The 17,682-nt window shown below is 34.3% G+C and overlaps 1 protein-coding gene across 2 annotated transcripts in view; it reads left to right on the top strand.

The window, feature by feature from the left end:
* The window catches only part of CNTLN (centlein), a 253,134-nt gene that overhangs the window by 121,803 nt on the left and 113,649 nt on the right, over positions 1-17,682 (top strand). For both annotated transcript variants that reach the window (XM_070431720.1, XM_070431721.1), the window contains exons 9-11: positions 8,736-8,912; positions 10,700-10,825; positions 17,418-17,539. In XM_070431720.1, coding sequence (XP_070287821.1) covers positions 8,736-8,912; positions 10,700-10,825; positions 17,418-17,539 — 425 coding nt within the window. The remainder of the gene's footprint in view (positions 1-8,735; positions 8,913-10,699; positions 10,826-17,417; positions 17,540-17,682) is intronic.

Genomic DNA, 17,682 nt, shown 5'->3' on the forward strand with positions numbered 1-17,682 from the left:
TATTTATTATTATTTTACTATAGTAGGAAACAAATTAATATATTTAATTAAAAATTACTAGTAAGACAAAACAATTGAACTCAATTATTTGCAACTGTTATAGCTTTGATTTTTTTCTATTTATTAAGCAGTATTTCCTCAGCTTCTAGTGTATTAATGCCATACAATGTTGCTTGAATTTAATGCAACATGACTGGATATTTAATTTTTATATCTAGTAATTGGCACACCACTTCAAGTCTTTTGTTCCCTCTCCTTCTACTCTGTATCTTCTACAGGACTTTTTGATCAAAATTACTTATGAGGATCAATGTGAAAAAGTAATTATGCCTTAATAATGGTCAGTTTAAAGAGATTAGTTCCAATTGGAGGTATTTTAACACCTCCTTCACTGATCATTTGTCATCCGATTAAGTATGGTCTAGCACAGTGATGGCGAACCTTTTGAGCTCAGCGTGTCAGCGTTTTGAAAAACCCTAACTTAACTCTGGTGCCGTGACACATATAGAAATTTTTTGATATTTGCAACCATAGTAAAACAAAGACTTATATTTTTGATATTTACTTTATATATTTAAATGCCATTTAACAAAGAAAAATCAACCAAAAAAATGAGTTCGTGTGTCACCTCTGACACGTGTGTCATAGGTTCGCCATCACTGGTCTAGCACCACACCATTATCCAACAATACTGTAAACTGAAAAGTGCACAGGACTTTTGATATTAGAAAAAAATAGTTTATTTATAAAATATTAATAATTCTTAGCAAGAAGAGTTAACTTTTCAAAGAGTCTAAGATTTTAAGGGCAAACAGATACAATAAACTTCCATAGACAGGAGGATTGGTTTTACTAAGCCTGTAAAAACAGTACTTAAAAAAGATAAGGATAAGTAAAGATATATGATGGTATACATATATCCTCAGATATCCTATATAATTAAAGACTAATATGCAAATAGACCAAACAGCAAAACAACCAGAACAACCGAACAATCGGTTGCTGTGATGTGTGCTGACCACCAGGAGGCGTGCATGGAACATGGTGGGTGTTGGCTGCGGTGGGATGGTGGAGCAGATGAGTGGGGGTGTCAGACCAAGGCAGGGCGCCCGTTGCTGTCATCAGGGCAAGCCTCTGGTGATTACTGAAAATTCTTAGCTCCTGCGCGCCATGGTCTTGCCCAGTGCTTGCACCTGCTGTCAACACCTGACGCTGGCCCCAATCACTCGGCCCTGTCAGCAGGTGTGAGTGGTGGCTGCTGGCCCCAATCGCCCCTCAGGGCTTCTCCACCTCCCCCTGCTCCTGAGGGGAGATCGGGGCTGGCAGCCGCCTCTCGCACCTGCTGCCGGCAATAGCCCCACTTGCACCTGCAGCCAGCGCCAGAGCCACCACTCACACCTGTTGCCAGTGCCTGCCACCTATCCTGATCGCTCGGTGCCATCAGTGAGTGTGAACAGTGACTGCTGGCCCCGATTGTCTCGGAGGGCTTCTCTACCTCCCCCCGCTCCTGAGAGGTGATTGGGGCAGCAGCTGCCCCTTGCACCCACTGATGGCGGCGGCCCCACTCACACCCGCTGCTGGTGCTGGCCCCAGTCGCTCCGTGCCTTCAGCGCCAGCGCCGTCAGCACTTGGGAGTGGTGGGAGCAGGGCTGCCAGCAGACAGGGAACCAGGGGCCGCAGCAGGAGGAGCCAGGTGGGGGTGCGGAAGATGGGCAAGACCTGCCCCTATGCCTACTGCAGCCTCACGGCCCACAGTTCCTTTCAAAGGTGCACGGATTCGTGCGCTGGGCCACCAGTATTATTATACTTATTATAGTTATACATATAATTATTAAGTTTAAAAAGCAGGTTAATCCACTCATCAGATCAATCGGGGAAAAAGGAGACATATGTAAAACTTTAGACAATAAAAAAAAGCAGGTTAATTGAGTATTGTATGGATGAGGCACGAAAGAGTCACTTAAACAATGGAGTAACCTGACAGGCACTACTTTAGCCAGGTGATCAAAGTCAGTCTCAACAGTCAAATTATGTTGATAGTATGCACCTTTTATATGATATGATGAAAATGGCACTTTACTTCTGTGATCTTCGTCCCTAAAACTTATAAGCTCATTCTAACCATGAGAAAAATATAGACAAATTATAATAGCTGGGGCATCCTAAATTATGCCTGAATAATCATACTCAAAACTGTCACTGATGTAAAAATAAGTATTGTCACAGTTAAGAGGTGCTGACTTGACACTAAATGTATTATGGTATTATGGATCAGATCCTGGAACAGAAAAGGTGGTTAGGTAAATAATAAACTATCGACTTAAGTTAAAAATAATGTATGAATATTGGTTTATTAATGTACTGTATTAATTTTAGAGGTGCATAATAGGGGAAATTGGGTGTGTGAGAGTGGGAAGTTTAGGAGAACTAAGTTTTTCTGTAATTATAAAAATTGTGCTAAAAATAAATTATATATTTTTTAAAAAGGAGTTTAAAAGGCATAATTACAATGGTGGTTCTTTTTTTTTTTTTTTTAAGTCTAAATAACAATCCCAAATTTATCATTAGTATACTCTGAGAGATGAGATTATGGAGCGACTTTCATTTATATTTTTCCTATTTATACTTACTATTTTTAAATATTTTATTGATTTTAGAGAGATAGGAAGGGAGAGAGAAAGAAAGAGAGAGGAACATACATGTGAGAGAGAAACATTGATCAATTGCCTCCTATACATATACCAACTGGGGATTGAACCCACAACCTGAGTGTGTACCCTGACTGGGAATCGAACCAGCAACCTTTCGGTGTATGGGAAAGCCCTCAACCAACTGAGCCACACCAGCCAGGTCATATATTTATTTTTTTAATATGAAACTTTAATTCCTTTTATTTTCAGAAAAAAAAATTACATTTTAAAAACATTTAGTGACATGTTCATTGTAAAGAATTTAAGGAAATTCAGATAAATATAAAACAAATAATTCACATATAATCCCTTCTCTCAGAAATAACACTATAACATTTTTTCCTATGCATATTTGCCGAATCTATTCTATACACTATATATAGTCTTTGGTGACTTGCTTATTTCACTTAACTGTTTATCATTTATATTTTTCTGTATCAACCCTCAGCATTGATTAGAATGCTAAATTAAATACTTGATACATTTTCATTTGCGTTGATGCATATTTTAAAATTTCCCTTGAAATTTGTAGCAGTTTATACTCTCACCACCATGTTCTTCAAATACAGTAATCATAAATTGATCTGGCCAATATTTTAAAATTAGGAGATTTCCCTTAGAAATCCAAATTCCTAGCTTCTTTTGAAAAATTAGTAAACCTGGGAGTAGTAGGTCACATTCCTCTATGCAAACAGTTGGCTGGAGCAGAATAACTACTGACACCAATTGCCTTCTACTCACTCAAAGTATGGCTGAGTGTCATCTGACATTTCACTTATGCTTTAAAAAATGGTTGTGTTAAGAGAAATCTGAAATACTTCTTTTGCGTGTATATCTAGGAAAGTGATCAAAGGTGTGCTGCCAGAGAGAGAGGGGGTTGGGGGAGAAAAGACCACATTAAAAAAATACACTGGGATACGTATATACGTGTATATATATATATATGTGTGTGTGTGTGTGTGTGTGTCCTTATAGAAGTAAAGAATATATTTACATATTTAATATTTATACAGAGTGTCTATTGCACAAATTCTAAAGCTGTAATTTCAAAATCAACACAGTTGATTTTACTTATCCTAATATATATATAGAAGCTAGGTGCCGTCACAACCAAAGGGGCGACTAGTCACCATGAAGTGCATGGAGCACCTCTCGGTCCTCCCCCCCAACCTCCGCCCCCAAGCCGCTCTCCATGAGGGGGTGCTGGTGGCAGGGTGGGACTGGGGACTGTTGAGCGGTGGTGGTGGGCTGCTTTGTGGGGTGGCTTTGAGCTTAGTGGAGCAGTCACCGGGAGGCCTCAGAGTTTTGCTAAGCAGTCGCGGGGTGGGGGGAGGGGGGAGTTTCACAGAGCATCCAGTGGCGAGCTTCGCGGGGTGGCAGCAAGCTTCACGGAACAGTCGAAGGGTGAGGGAGCCTCGCAGAGCAGTCGCGGGGTTTGCGGAGCATTCTGGGGCAGGGAGCTTCATGTAGCATCACAGGGTACCAGAGGCCATGCGACGGAGGCCAGGCCGGGCCTAGGGACCCTAACTGTGCAAGATTTCGTGCGCGCTGGGCCTCTAGTTTGTTTATATTTCTGGCTCCTATGTGAATTTGTGTTAATTGTTACTTTATTCTTTAAATCTTTTTTGTATAAAGTATTACATATGTAATATTTTTTTCTCCCATTAAACCCTTATTGATTCCTTCCCACCCTGCCTTCCCTCTGACATTCCACAGTCTGTTCTGTGCTTCTATGTCTCTGGATCTATTTTGTTCATCAGTTTATTTTGTTCATAGATTGCACATATGAGTGAGATCATGTGATATTTGTCTTTCTCTGACTTGCTTATTTAGCTTAGCATAATACTCTTCAGGTCCCTCCATGCTGTCTGAAAGGGTAAGAAATTCTTCTTTTTTACTGCTGCATAGCATTCTATGGTGTAAATGTACCACAGCTTTTTTATCCACTCATCTACTTCTACTGATGGGCACTTGGGCTGTTTCCAGATTTAGCTATTGTAAATTGTGCTGCTTTGAATATAGGGGTGCATACATTCTTTTTGATGGGTGTTTTAGGTCTCTTAGGATATATTCCTAGACGTGGGATTACTGGGTCAAATGGCAGTTCTATATTTAATTTTTTGAGGAAACTCCATACTGTTTTCCATAATGGCTTCACCAGTCTGCACTCCTACCAGCAGTGTACTAGGGTTCCCTTTTCTCCACATCTTTGCCAGCAATTGTCATTTGTTGATTTGTTGATAGTAGCCATTCTGACAAGTGTAAAGTGATACCTCATGGTCGTTTTAATTTGCATCTCTGATGATCAGTGACTTTGAGCATTTCTTCATATGTCTCTTGGCCAGCTGTATTTCTATTTTGGAAAAGTGTCAATTTAGGGCCTTTGCCCATTTTTTAAATTGGATTTTCTTCCTTTTGTTAAGTTGTATGAGTTCCTTATATAATTTGGATATTATTCCTTTATCAGATATATCATTGCCAAATATGTTCTCCTATACAGTAGGTTCCCTTTCCAATTTGTTGATGGTGTTTTGTGTGTGTGTGTGTGTTTTTTGCTGTGCAAATGCTTTCATTTTGATTAACCCCATTTGTTTATTTTCTTCTTAGTTTGCTTTGCCCTAGGAGATGTGTCTGCAAACAGATTGCTGCAAGAGATGTCTGTGATTTTGCTGCCTATAGTTTCTTTGAGGATTTTTATGATTTCGTGGCTTACATTTAAGTCTTTTATCCAATATGAGATTAGAATTACAGGCAATATCTCTGATGAACATAGATGCTAAAATCCTCAACAAAATATTAGCAAACCGGATCCAGCAATATATTACAAACATTATACAGCATGACCAAGTAAGATTTATTCTAGGGATACAAGACTAGTACAATATTCACAAATAAATAAATGTGATACATCACATAAACAAATTTAAAGACAAAGATCACAATCATATCAGTAGACATAGAAAAATAATTCTATAAAATCTAGTATGCATTTTTTATAAAAACTCAGAAGAGTGGGAATAAAGGGATCATATGGTATATCAACATAATAAAGGCCATATATGACAAATATACAGCCAACATCATACTCAAAGGACAAAAATTAAAACCATTTCCCCTAAGAATAGAAACAAGACAGGGATGCCCACTTTCACCACTCTTATTCAACATAGTACTGAAAGTGCTAGCCACAGTGATCAGATAAGAAGAAAACATATAAGGCATCCAAATTGGAAAGGAGGAAGTAAAACTGTCATTATTCATAGATGACATGATATTGTGCATAGGAAAATCAAAAGACTCCACCAAAAAGCTACCAAATTTAATAAAGGAATTTGGCAATGTAGCAGGATACAAAATTAATACACAGAAATTGATGGCATTTTTATACACCAATAATGAAATCTCAGAGAAACTAAACAAACAATCCCATTTACCATAGCAACAAAAAAATTAAGATACCTAAGAGTAAACTTAACCAAAGAGGTAAAAGACTTGTACTTAGAAAACTACAGGATGTTGAAAAAAGGAAGATCTAAACAAGTGAAAGAAAGTACCGTGCCCATGGACTGATAGAATTAACATCATTAAAATATCCATACTACGCAAAGCAATCTATAGATTCAATGCAATTCCTATTACCAATGGCATATTTCACAGATCTAGAACAGACAGTCCAAAAATTTATATGGAACCAAAAAAGACCCCAAATATCCCCAGCATTGGAGGGATTACAATACCGGATATCAAGTTATACTATAAGACTACTGTAATCAAAACAGCCTGGTACTGATACAAGAACAGATATATAGATCACTGGAACAGAACAGAGTCCTCAGAAATCGACCCAAGCCATTATGCTCAATTAATATTTGACAAAGTTAGGCAAGAGCATACAATGGAGTCAAGACAGTCTCTTCAACAAATGGTGCTGGGAAAATTGGAGAAATACATGCAAAAAAAATGAAACTAGACCACCAACTTACACCATACACAAAAATAAACTCAAAATGATTAATTGCTTCTTTAATAGTTTTTTTTAATTTTAAAGTTCTGTTATTGGTTATTGAGGTCTTTTGAAGGAATGCTACCTAAGTATGAAATCTTTTACTGTTATAGTGACAATATCTACTGATGGAGCATTTTTAATGTCTTCATGACTATTTGAATTATTTATCATTGCAGCTTCCTAAATGAATATTTATGTTTTTGCACTTGTATCAATTGCATTTTAATTTAATGATGACTTAGAAAACTCAGTTATTAAAAAAACACAGGACTGCTTATTGGATATACCAATAAATTAAGTTATATTTTCCTCTTTCATTTTAAATTTTTGTTTGATCTTGAACCATTAAAATTTCTTTGGAAATGATGGGATATTTGATATATTCTTTATATTTTTTTTTAATGAAACCTGGACAAGAGCAGGCAGTCTTTGAATATTGTTTAGATTGGCATCCTGATCAAAGGATATAATTACTGGGGGGAAAAGTGGGTATGGTAGGTAGAGGAGGCTATAGTGGGGACAAATGGTGATGGACAGAGACTTCACTTGGGGTGGTGAACATACAATACAGTGTACCAATGATGTGTTGTGGAATTGTGCACCTGAAGCCTTTATAATTTTGTTAACCAGTGTCATCCCAATAAATTAAAAAAGGAAAACATTTAAAACAATCTAAAAATGATATAGTTTATAAACATTATATATTGGGTTACATAATAGGAAGAAAAAAATAAAAGAAATCAAAGTCATACAATTATTAAAAGGGCGATGAACGAATTAGGCAAAGTCCTTTAGAGTTTGGAAGGAAAGCCTTAAAGTGTTTTAATTTTATGTTCAAAGCAAGTTAATAGAATAAATTTTTACTATATTTTAAGTGTGGTAAAGGTACAATATATGAACAACACTGAGGAAAAAGTTTAGTAGTATGATAGAATAAAGGTTGGGAAACAAATCAGGTAATTTATATATGAAGGAAATATAATAGTATAAATCACAGATAGGTGCTACCACTAATTATAAAAATTACAGCTTAGAATTAGGAAAATTTTGCCAATCCCCTAAAAAAAGAAAAAAGTAGTCAAAACCAGAAAAGGGTAATATTTCTCATTCTTGGTTCAGAAAAGTTAGACATATATATTTTTCTCATAGTCTTTAAGAATATCATTTAGGAAACATGGGGAGATTTTATATATATATATATATATATATATATATATATATATATATATATATATATTTAAATTATTTTCAGGGCTTCTCGATCCATATTATTAATACTAGAATCATAAGATTTGACTTTGCTTGAAATGAACAAAAACTGTTTTCACTAAGAGTTATTATATTTTATTTTTGTAAATGAAGTTGTTAATTTGAAATAGCACATATGCATGGATTTTAATGTTTCAAGCATATTAAGTTAGGATGGCAATAGAATTTTGCAGAATGCTAGTTTTCGTAAACAGGTTTCTTCAAGCTTAATGTTTCTATGATTTCTGTTGTTAAAATGTGGTGCTTACCATTAGCAGTTGATCTGACATAAGAATAAATTTCAAAAGAGAATACTGTAAACTACATTAACTTTTAAAATTATCAGAGTTCTTTGAATTGTTATTATTAAATGATAATGCATTAAAAGCTAATTAGGCCTATAGTACTATTCGTTTCTTTTTCCCAGTTTTAGATCCCATGGTATTGCATAACTCTTGATGATCAGATGGTGGGTTGATTATTTCATGAGGAACTACATATGTGTATAATCATAAAATTGAAATAATTTATAAGTCAATGGTGTGTATCATGAAACCATGCTTTGAATTTCTTCTCTTGCAAGTCTGTATGACAATATTAATTATGAACATGTTTATACAGACTCTTGGTTATTTTGTAGAATGATAGAAGTTAAGCTAGTGCTAGTTTACAGTTTATTATTGAAATGAAATTTTTATTCTTTGAGTAAATATGACACATATTTAAATATTTGCATATATGTGAGTAATATAAGCTGTACTTTTATTTGCAAATACGCTTTTTAAAAATAGGTATTTCAACGGCCATCTTTATCGAGTTTGGAAACCTTAATGGTGTCACAGAAGTCTGAAATTGAGTATTTACAGGAGAGACTGAAAATAGCAAATGAAAAACTGTCAGAGAACAGATTGATCAACCAGGGTTCCTCAGAAAAGAGCCTCTGGACAAGTGTTGAAGGGAAACAAAAGGTAGGGACATTTTTGTCATTTTTGTGAATTTGTCAGAATGAAGTTGGCAGTGCAAGCAATAAAGTTAAGAAACAAACAGGCACATTTACTTCTCTGCTTTTAAAAAATATTATGTGCCAAACATTCAATAAAATAATTGAGAAAAGAATGTTTTCCCTTTTTAAAGACTGAATATATATTCCTACTTTAATTAATGAAATATATTAGTCTTATTATTCCTGTTTTGCAGTAAATTAATGTTCATATATTAATTTATCTATAGATTAGCTAAATGCATTAATTAGATACATTATCTGCATAATAATTTTAAAGTGGTATAGTCACTAATTCAATATTCTAATTTTAATTATAAGAAATAGATATCTTAATTTTTTTATTCAATTATATTTAAATACTGCCCATGTGGAATATAAAATATTAAATGGAATTTAACATTAATATGTACAGTTATAAGTACTGAGATTTAATGGCATAGCAATAGTGAAAAATAAACAATTTTTGTAGCATGTTTGTTGTCTATTAATGTCTCAGGTTTCCCTTTTTGTAGTATTCATTATATATTCCTGTTATGATGCAAAAAATTCTTTGAACATTGACTAATATTAAAACTTCATATCACATTGTAAATATGTTATTTCTAGACAAAATTGAAGTAACATTTCCCTAAAAATAAGTTTTAGACATATTTTTCTTATACTTGTTAGTTTAGCAATAGAAAATAATGTTTTTATTAAGTAGTAAGCCATGATTTTAAGATAATTGTTTTTGGTTCTTTTCAGTTTTTCCTGAATGGAACAAATTATCTGAATAAAGAAAGCATTTAAAATTAGATCCATGTTTCTGTGGTACTTTTATTTATTTTCTCTAATGTTTGTAATTTTCAGAAGAATGAGCTTTATGTATATGTATGATATATGTACTTTTTTATTTAAGCATAACTGTATTTTATGTTTCTTGCAATTTTGGAGTACTTTCATGGCATTGAGCATTATTTAAGTGAAATAAGACATTCCTAAAATTGAAAGAAAACATTACAGGACCTAATTTGGTTACTTGCTTTATTGCTGAAGTTTAAAAAATGCATTGACTTGCTGTTTCATTGCTTTTAAAAAAGTCAAGAAAACAAGAGGCATATTTTTAACAAAATTTTTTTCTTTCATAAGGATATTCAGTAAGTATGAACAATATGTTGCTCAGCTTAATAGTTGCTTTTACATATTCCTTCTCCAGATTGGTATATGAAGCTGTACATAATATAAACACACATTCATGTCTCTAGTTAGCCACATTATAGTTAATGACCATATGGTCATTACAGTATAAGATCTACTGTCTGTTGTATTTATATTCCTCAAGCATATTGTTCCTTCAACTTCACAGTGTGTTAAACTATTTCAAAGGGGGAAAAATCCTTTCCCTCTTGTTTCTGGTTGTCCTATCAAGTGTAACCTTGGACCCTTATAGAGCAATTAGACCAGCCTCTATCCCCTCCTTTGTAATGAGATTTCTTGCATTTCTGAGTCTATAACCCTTTAGTCTTCCCTAATGGGACATCATTATTCTGAAAGAAACAATGTAAATGTAAATGAATATTCTCATTAACGAGTCACAGAGAAACCTTTAGCAGTAGCACTGTGGTAATTCGGCTTGTTATTTCTCTGGTATTCCATGCAGGATTTTTTTATAATTCATTATTAGTATTCAAAATTACGTGTTCTTTAATTTTGCATGTCTTTCATAATCCAGTGTTCCAACTAGTTCAACCATGTCCTTGTTTTATTCTCGAGGAACCACCTGTGAAACGTTCAAGGTCTTTGTCCCCAAAGAGCTCTTTCACAGACTCAGAGGAGCTAAAGAAGCTGAGAAAAGCTGAAAGAAAGATTGAAAACTTAGAGAAGGCACTACAACTAAAGGTGAACATTAAATCATTCCTTTAGTAATAACCTTACAAAGGTAAAGATAGAGAAAGTAAACATTCATTTCACAAACTACTGCTTATCCTTTATCTTTCCTGAATTTAAATATATGTATAAAAATGTGTAATCTGTTGGTCTTGTTTTAAGATTTATGAGGATCATAAAGTAATAAAAAATTGCTGTTTGAAAACTATCACTTTAAAATTATTGGGGAATATTTTGGCTTAATATTGGAAATACATTTATTATAGTTTCTCAGAGGAAAAAAATAGAATTTTAACAACTAAAAAGCAATTTCTTTTGTTTTTTTTATATATGACTAGAGGCCCAGTGCATGAAAATTCATGCACTGGAGGGGGGTCCCTCAGCTCGGCCTGCTGCCTCTCACAGTCCAGGAGCCCTTACGGGCAGGAGGCAACCCGGCAATCAGGGGAAGGTGATGCCCCCATCACACCTCTGCTGCTGCCACTGCCGGCAGCACAAGCCTCGGCCTGCCCTGGTTACCTGAGCCTCGGGTGGCCCTGGGCGGCTGGGCAGCCACCATCCGAGGCTTGCCTGCTCCTCGGGCCGGCCCTAGGCAGCTGGGGGGCTGAGGAGACTGGGCACCACCATTGTGTGGCTGTGGGCGCCACCATCTTTGAGGGCGGGGTAGTCAATTAGCATATTCCCTCCTTATTGGCTGTGGGTGACGCCATCTTTGCGATGGTGTGAGGGTCAATTAGCATATTCCCTCTTTATTTGATAGGATAAACAAAAAGACTGGTGAGTTTTAATTTATTCTATGACAAGCCCAACTTACACAGGAATATAAATACAAGCTAGCTCAGGCCACTTAGTGTCCTTTACAGAAAAATTACATAGTCAAAATGGTAAATAAATATACATTATTTTTTCCATTTCAGTTGAATTTGTTTTAGAATATATGACATTAGAATTGGCATTCTACCAGTGTTTAAGAAGTATATACCTTTCAGCTTATCTTTGAGAGTTTATTCTTTCCAAGTTATACTCTGAATTCTATTTCTCAGCAGAAGTTGGTTGTGCATATTGAACCAATGTTATACTGAGGGCTTTTATTTTTCTGAGATTTTAATGTGGTTAATCTTGTCATTCTTCATTTACAACTACCTGAAGGCCTGCACTATTTGAGATTTTCCACTTAATTGATTCTTAAATAGTTTTATGATATTCTATGACAAGCCCAACTTACACATGATTAGTCTAATATATTTAAAGCTTAGATTCTTTGTCATATAATATAGATTACTCTTAGGGAGAAGGAGGTTTGACTTACATTATATATAGTCTAGAACAAAATATGGTTTACTAGTAGAGGTATAGTTAACCATGGCTACAATTACTATTTTTTTTGCCTTTTCACTAAACATTGTGTTAATTTCTATTTATTCAGAGTTAAACTGTTAGTTCTCAAATAAAGGGAAATTATTATCTATTGTTTCTACCCAAAATAAAATGATCATATTATGACCTCAGATTGTTAGCAGTTAGCCTACTTAAATTTGTATGCCTGGAGTTATTTGCCTATTTATCTGTTTACTCCAGAACTTATGAAGCAATGCAGTTAGCCAAGCAAAGTGCTAGTCACCTGTACAATAGGAGAAAAGATGACTTTCTATTACTAAGATCCTTTCTCTAGATAAGAACATGCTAAATGATTAGATAAATATAGCGTTTCAGTGTCAACATTTGGGTATTACAGGATATTATGGGCATGTTTAGGAAGTCAAGTTTATCATTTTCCTCCTTTTGCATAGTTCTTGAAATTCACATACCACGGCTTCTATCCTATATTAATCTGGATTCTACAGAGAATCAAAACCAATAGACTATAACCCTTTAATCTTCCTGAAATAGACATCATTATGAGAGAGAGAGAGAGAGAGAGAGAGAGAGAGAGATTGATTTACTATAAAGAGTTGGCTCATGTTATTATGAAGTCTGAGAAGTCCAAGATCTACAGTCATTAAGTTCTGGGAAAGCCAATGGAATAGGTCCGGCCTTGTCCAAAGGCCTGAGAACCAGGAGAGATGATGGTGTAAGTTCCAGTCTCGGTCCAAGTTTGAGTCTGAGGGCAGGAGCTCTTTGTCCCAGCTCAAAGACAGTCAGGCATAGAGAAAGAAGTCTTTCTTACTCAGCCTTTTATTCTATTCAGGCCTTCAATAGATTGGATGAAGCCCATCACATTGCAAAGGGCAATCTGCTTTTTAAAAAATATATATTTTTATTGATTTCAGAGAGGAAGGGAGGGTGAGGGACACACAGAGAGAAACATCAATGATGAGAGAGAACCATTGATTGGCTGCCTCCTGCACGCCTCACACTGGGGATCGAGCCCACAACCGGGGAATGGAACCATGACCTCCTGGTTCATAGGTTGATGCTCAACCACTGAGCCATGCCAACCGGGCAGAGCAATCTGATTTTTTACTCTGCTAGTTTAAATGTTAATTTCATACATAAGTACCCTCACAGATACACCCAAAAATAATGATTAACCCAATATCTAGGCAATGAAGTTGGCATATAAAATATCCCATTTAGTAGTAGAGAATCTCCACTCATTTTCCCCCAGCATTCTGTGAGTCTTTGATAGACCCTTGTCTTTGGCAGGAAGGAATAGAACAATTCAGACATTTTTAGAGCTATTTTCTTCCACTTCTTGAATTTCTTATTTCAGAAAGTCTCAGGAGCATTCTACTAATTTATTTCTTCATTTATTTTATCTAATAACAGCTCTCTTGCATAAGGCCTCAAGTTTATTTTTCAAAGTAACATTGATTTTCAGACAATTTATTTTTCATTTCTACTTTTTCTATATTCCTTTTTCAAGTTCATGTATGATAATCATGAATTTCAAATGCATGTTTTCTGTCACAGATTTGCAAGATAAGGCAAAAAATGGGAGCAATATTTTTTTGCATGTTATCATTTAGTAGGGAAGGATTTCTTATTTTAAAGGAGTAAAAGAATTGCATAAAATGGGTACTGTAATCAAGTGCATATAACAAAAGAAGTGGGTAAACAAAACCTGTATTGTAAAGGAATTCTAAGGCCCAGGGTGCTTTTTAATTTACATATATGCACTTTGATACATTGAAATGATGGTAGGTACTAGATCAGCCATAAGTCATGCATATTATTTTAATACTAGTTTTGAGTTTTGTAAAAATATTAACACATTCTCTTGCTCAGCTTTCTTTTGTGGCTAGTTGTACAAGTTTTCAAGATGGGTGACCAGTGTTGTAATAAAAGAGCCAACAGTAATGGAAGAAATGAAACCTATCACAAAAATCTCATCCATTTTCAAATCCTGACTTCATGAATGTAGTGAACTAACAACTTACAAAGTATAATTTGGAAAGCAATGCATCAGAGCTTTATGAAATTCATACTATCCTTGAGATCACTAATGCCATGAATCTTTCTCTACTATCATGCATTTGCCAACTTGATTCCATTAGCACTGTTCTCTGCCATTTAATAACATCAATATGACCTCTGATTACAGTTTATGTCTTATTTTTAATACTCTCATATTTATGAGCTTTATACATTCTGCTGAAATTAAACATCAATGGAATACTTTATTCCCTGAAGACTGAGCCAATGTTTCATTAACAGTGTTTATACTCTTAGTTTGTCTTATGCCTGTCAAGGAGCCTTTGTCCAACTAGAAGACTAGATTAAGAATCATTCTGTTCTTATGAACTCAAAGTAGAATTGCATATATCATTGAAGAAAGTCAGTTTATACAACTTTCCTATTTTCTAATTTTTTAGTTATTTAGATTTGTTTGTACATATAAGTTAAATATAGAAGTTAGAGCCTCTATTTTAGCTAGTTTAATTGCAAAATACATAATAGGTATTCAGTAAATGTTTTATTGAATTATCTAATAAGTGGATCTAATTCAGTGACTGTCCATTGCATATTTTTGTGTGTCCTCTTAGGAAAATATAGTAATTAGTGATGTTACATATATTTTTTATTCCTTATACTTGATTTTGTTTTAAGAACTTTGGGGATAATAATTCCCAACTGAATTGCAATTGTTTTGACTTAAGCTATTATAAGTCAAATGGGACCTAAATAATCATAATCCAAACTACAGTTAACCTGTATTTTTAGAATATTATAAAAAAATTGATTATTCTTTATAAACATTTCTTTTGAGATATATAACTTTTGGCTGATATATATCTATTCTTGTAGTAAAATAAGAAAACTTTTATTTGGAATATATATAATCTATCTTTCTGTCTAGCTAGCTAGCTAGCTAGGTTATATTTATATAACATTTTTAACCCTCACCTAAGGATGTGTTTATTGATTTTTGAGAGAAAGAGAGCAAGAAAGAAAAACATCAGTGTGAGAGAGAAACATCGATTGGTTGCTTCCCATATGCTCCCTGACCCGGGATTGAACCTGCAACCTAGGTATGTGCCCTGACTGGGAATCGAACCTGCAACCTTTTGGTGTATGGGACAATGCTCCAACCAACCGAACTACCTGGCCAGGACTTTACTGTCTATTTTGAAGTAGACTAAAAGAACAATAGTCTCTAGGACTAATTTAACCCATGTATTACAGTTGAATATTAGCATTATCAAAGCACAAATTAATGGATGAAACTTTAGTTAAAATAATTATTATATATTATGTCCATGAAATTGATTTATCAATCTCTAACTTGATTTCATTTTAAATAGCTTAGATTTTAATAATTTCATAAGACTTATATAAACATTCTAGGATAAAAGAGCTGTGGTACATTTACACAATGGAATACTACTTGGTTATACTAGTGAAAAAAAGGAAGTCTTAACCCCTTGCGATAGCATGAATAGACCTGGAGATTATTGTGCTAAGCAAAATAAACCAGTCAGAGAAAGACAGCTATCACATGATCTCACTTATATGTGGAATCTAAAGAGCAAAATAAACTAACAAACAAAATAGGACCAGGGGCATGGATAAATGGAACAGACTGACAGATCTCAGAGGGGAGGAGTTTGGGGAGGACTAGAAGAGAACAACCAAAGAATATATATGCATATATGCATAGCCCCTGGACAAAGAGAATAATGTGGTGAAGCCCCATGGGGGGGATGGGCAGAGTGGTGTGAGGCTAAAGGACTTGAACTCTTATCAGCACTTAACACCCTGTATTTAGGCTCTTAATATATGGTTCTTAGGTTGAAATGAACAAAAATGAATTCAGGAGCCGGGATTTTTAACTATGATATAAACCAGTTACTTTTTGGTACTTGGTACACAAAGGACTCAAATACTTCCTAATAACTACTTAATAGAATTACTAAAGTTATCCTTGTAGACATTTATTAAAAGTAGAATGACAAAATAGCTATACTATTGAGATCATTAGAATTCAATAAAATAATGCAAACTCTATATTTAATCTTACTATTGATAAGGGAGATAGATAGTCAAGGAAACAGTGAATTTGGCTTCCAAATGATAAGAGCGTTAAGGAAGCTGAGTTGTGCTTTGTGCCTCTGTAGGGCAATCACAGTGCTTGTTTAATTTAGTCGTCATAATTTAGATCTCTGTCTTTGTATATTTTACAGAGAAAGAAATTGTATTAATTTATATAGTGTTCTTAAGATTATGCATGCAACTAACAGGAGAAAGCTTCAGGAATGGAATTCATATCTTTCTGACTGCCATGTGCCTGCTCATCTAACCTCACTATACTATTAGAGAGTACCTCTTAACCTCACTAAATAAGTATACAAGTTCCTTCATACAGAAATATGAGAGTTTAAAAAACAAATGTGAAATTCTCAAGGGTAAAAAAACTCAAGAATTTTCTTACTTTACTTTGAGAAACACAGTTCATAAGTAATACAAATATATCCTCTGAATTGAAAAATTGGCCTTTATAAGTTCATTTTGTGGTTATATCTAAAAATAAAGATTTATTGTGTGTGCTTTATTTAAGACAATTGTTTAACCGAGTAATGTTTGGTTTGTCTATTTCATGACCTCTTCAAGAGTACTAAATTCAGCTTTCCCATCTTCATGGTACAACCCAAAAGGCTAAACTGCACTCCTCCTAGCATAGGTCCAAACTGATTTTCTTCCTCTTGTGTAATTATTGTGCCTTATAACAGACTAATCATGAATACATGGGCTGAAGAATGGTCTTACTTAAAGTCACTTACATAAATTATATGTGCACTTATAATTAACAAACTAATCAGGTTAATATATGGATAAATCCTTTTGTTGAAAAATAAAAATAAAACCTCTATAAGATTGGCTCAATAAATATTTGTATGTATTAACAACAAGGAAAAGAAAACTAATTTGATAGCAAATATTTGAAATTACTTCATCAGCTTTAAAAAATCAATGAAAGTCAAATTTATCAAGCAATCCTGTGACTTTAGGAATGTTTTTCTTCTTAAACTACATAAGTATAAATTCATTCATATTTATATACTATTTTCTTTTAAATTTCATATTTTGATAGGAAACCTTTTATGTGTAACGTTATACTAATACTTACTTCAGACTTGTGTGCTTGCTTTTTTGTGTTCAATAGAGCCAAGAAAATGATGAGCTAAGAGATGCCCATGAAAAACGCAAGGAAAGGCTACAGATGTTACAGACCAACTACAGGGCAGTAAAAGAGCAATTAAAACAGTGGGAAGAAGGCAGTGGCATGTGAGTTACATAGCTCATAAAGGCATTTCCCTAAATATTAAATGGAATGGAGTAGCATCATATAAGTGTTTTAATGGCTTTTGTTTGATTTTAAAGAAATTATTTGTTAGTCAAATCTTTATTGTGAATTTTTAAATAAAGAA

Source organism: Myotis yumanensis, unplaced genomic scaffold (assembly GCF_028538775.1).
Source record: "Myotis yumanensis isolate MYYU_CA2020_CCGP unplaced genomic scaffold, mMyoYum1.0.hap1 SCAF_12, whole genome shotgun sequence".
NCBI classification, from domain to species: domain Eukaryota; kingdom Metazoa; phylum Chordata; class Mammalia; order Chiroptera; family Vespertilionidae; genus Myotis; species Myotis yumanensis.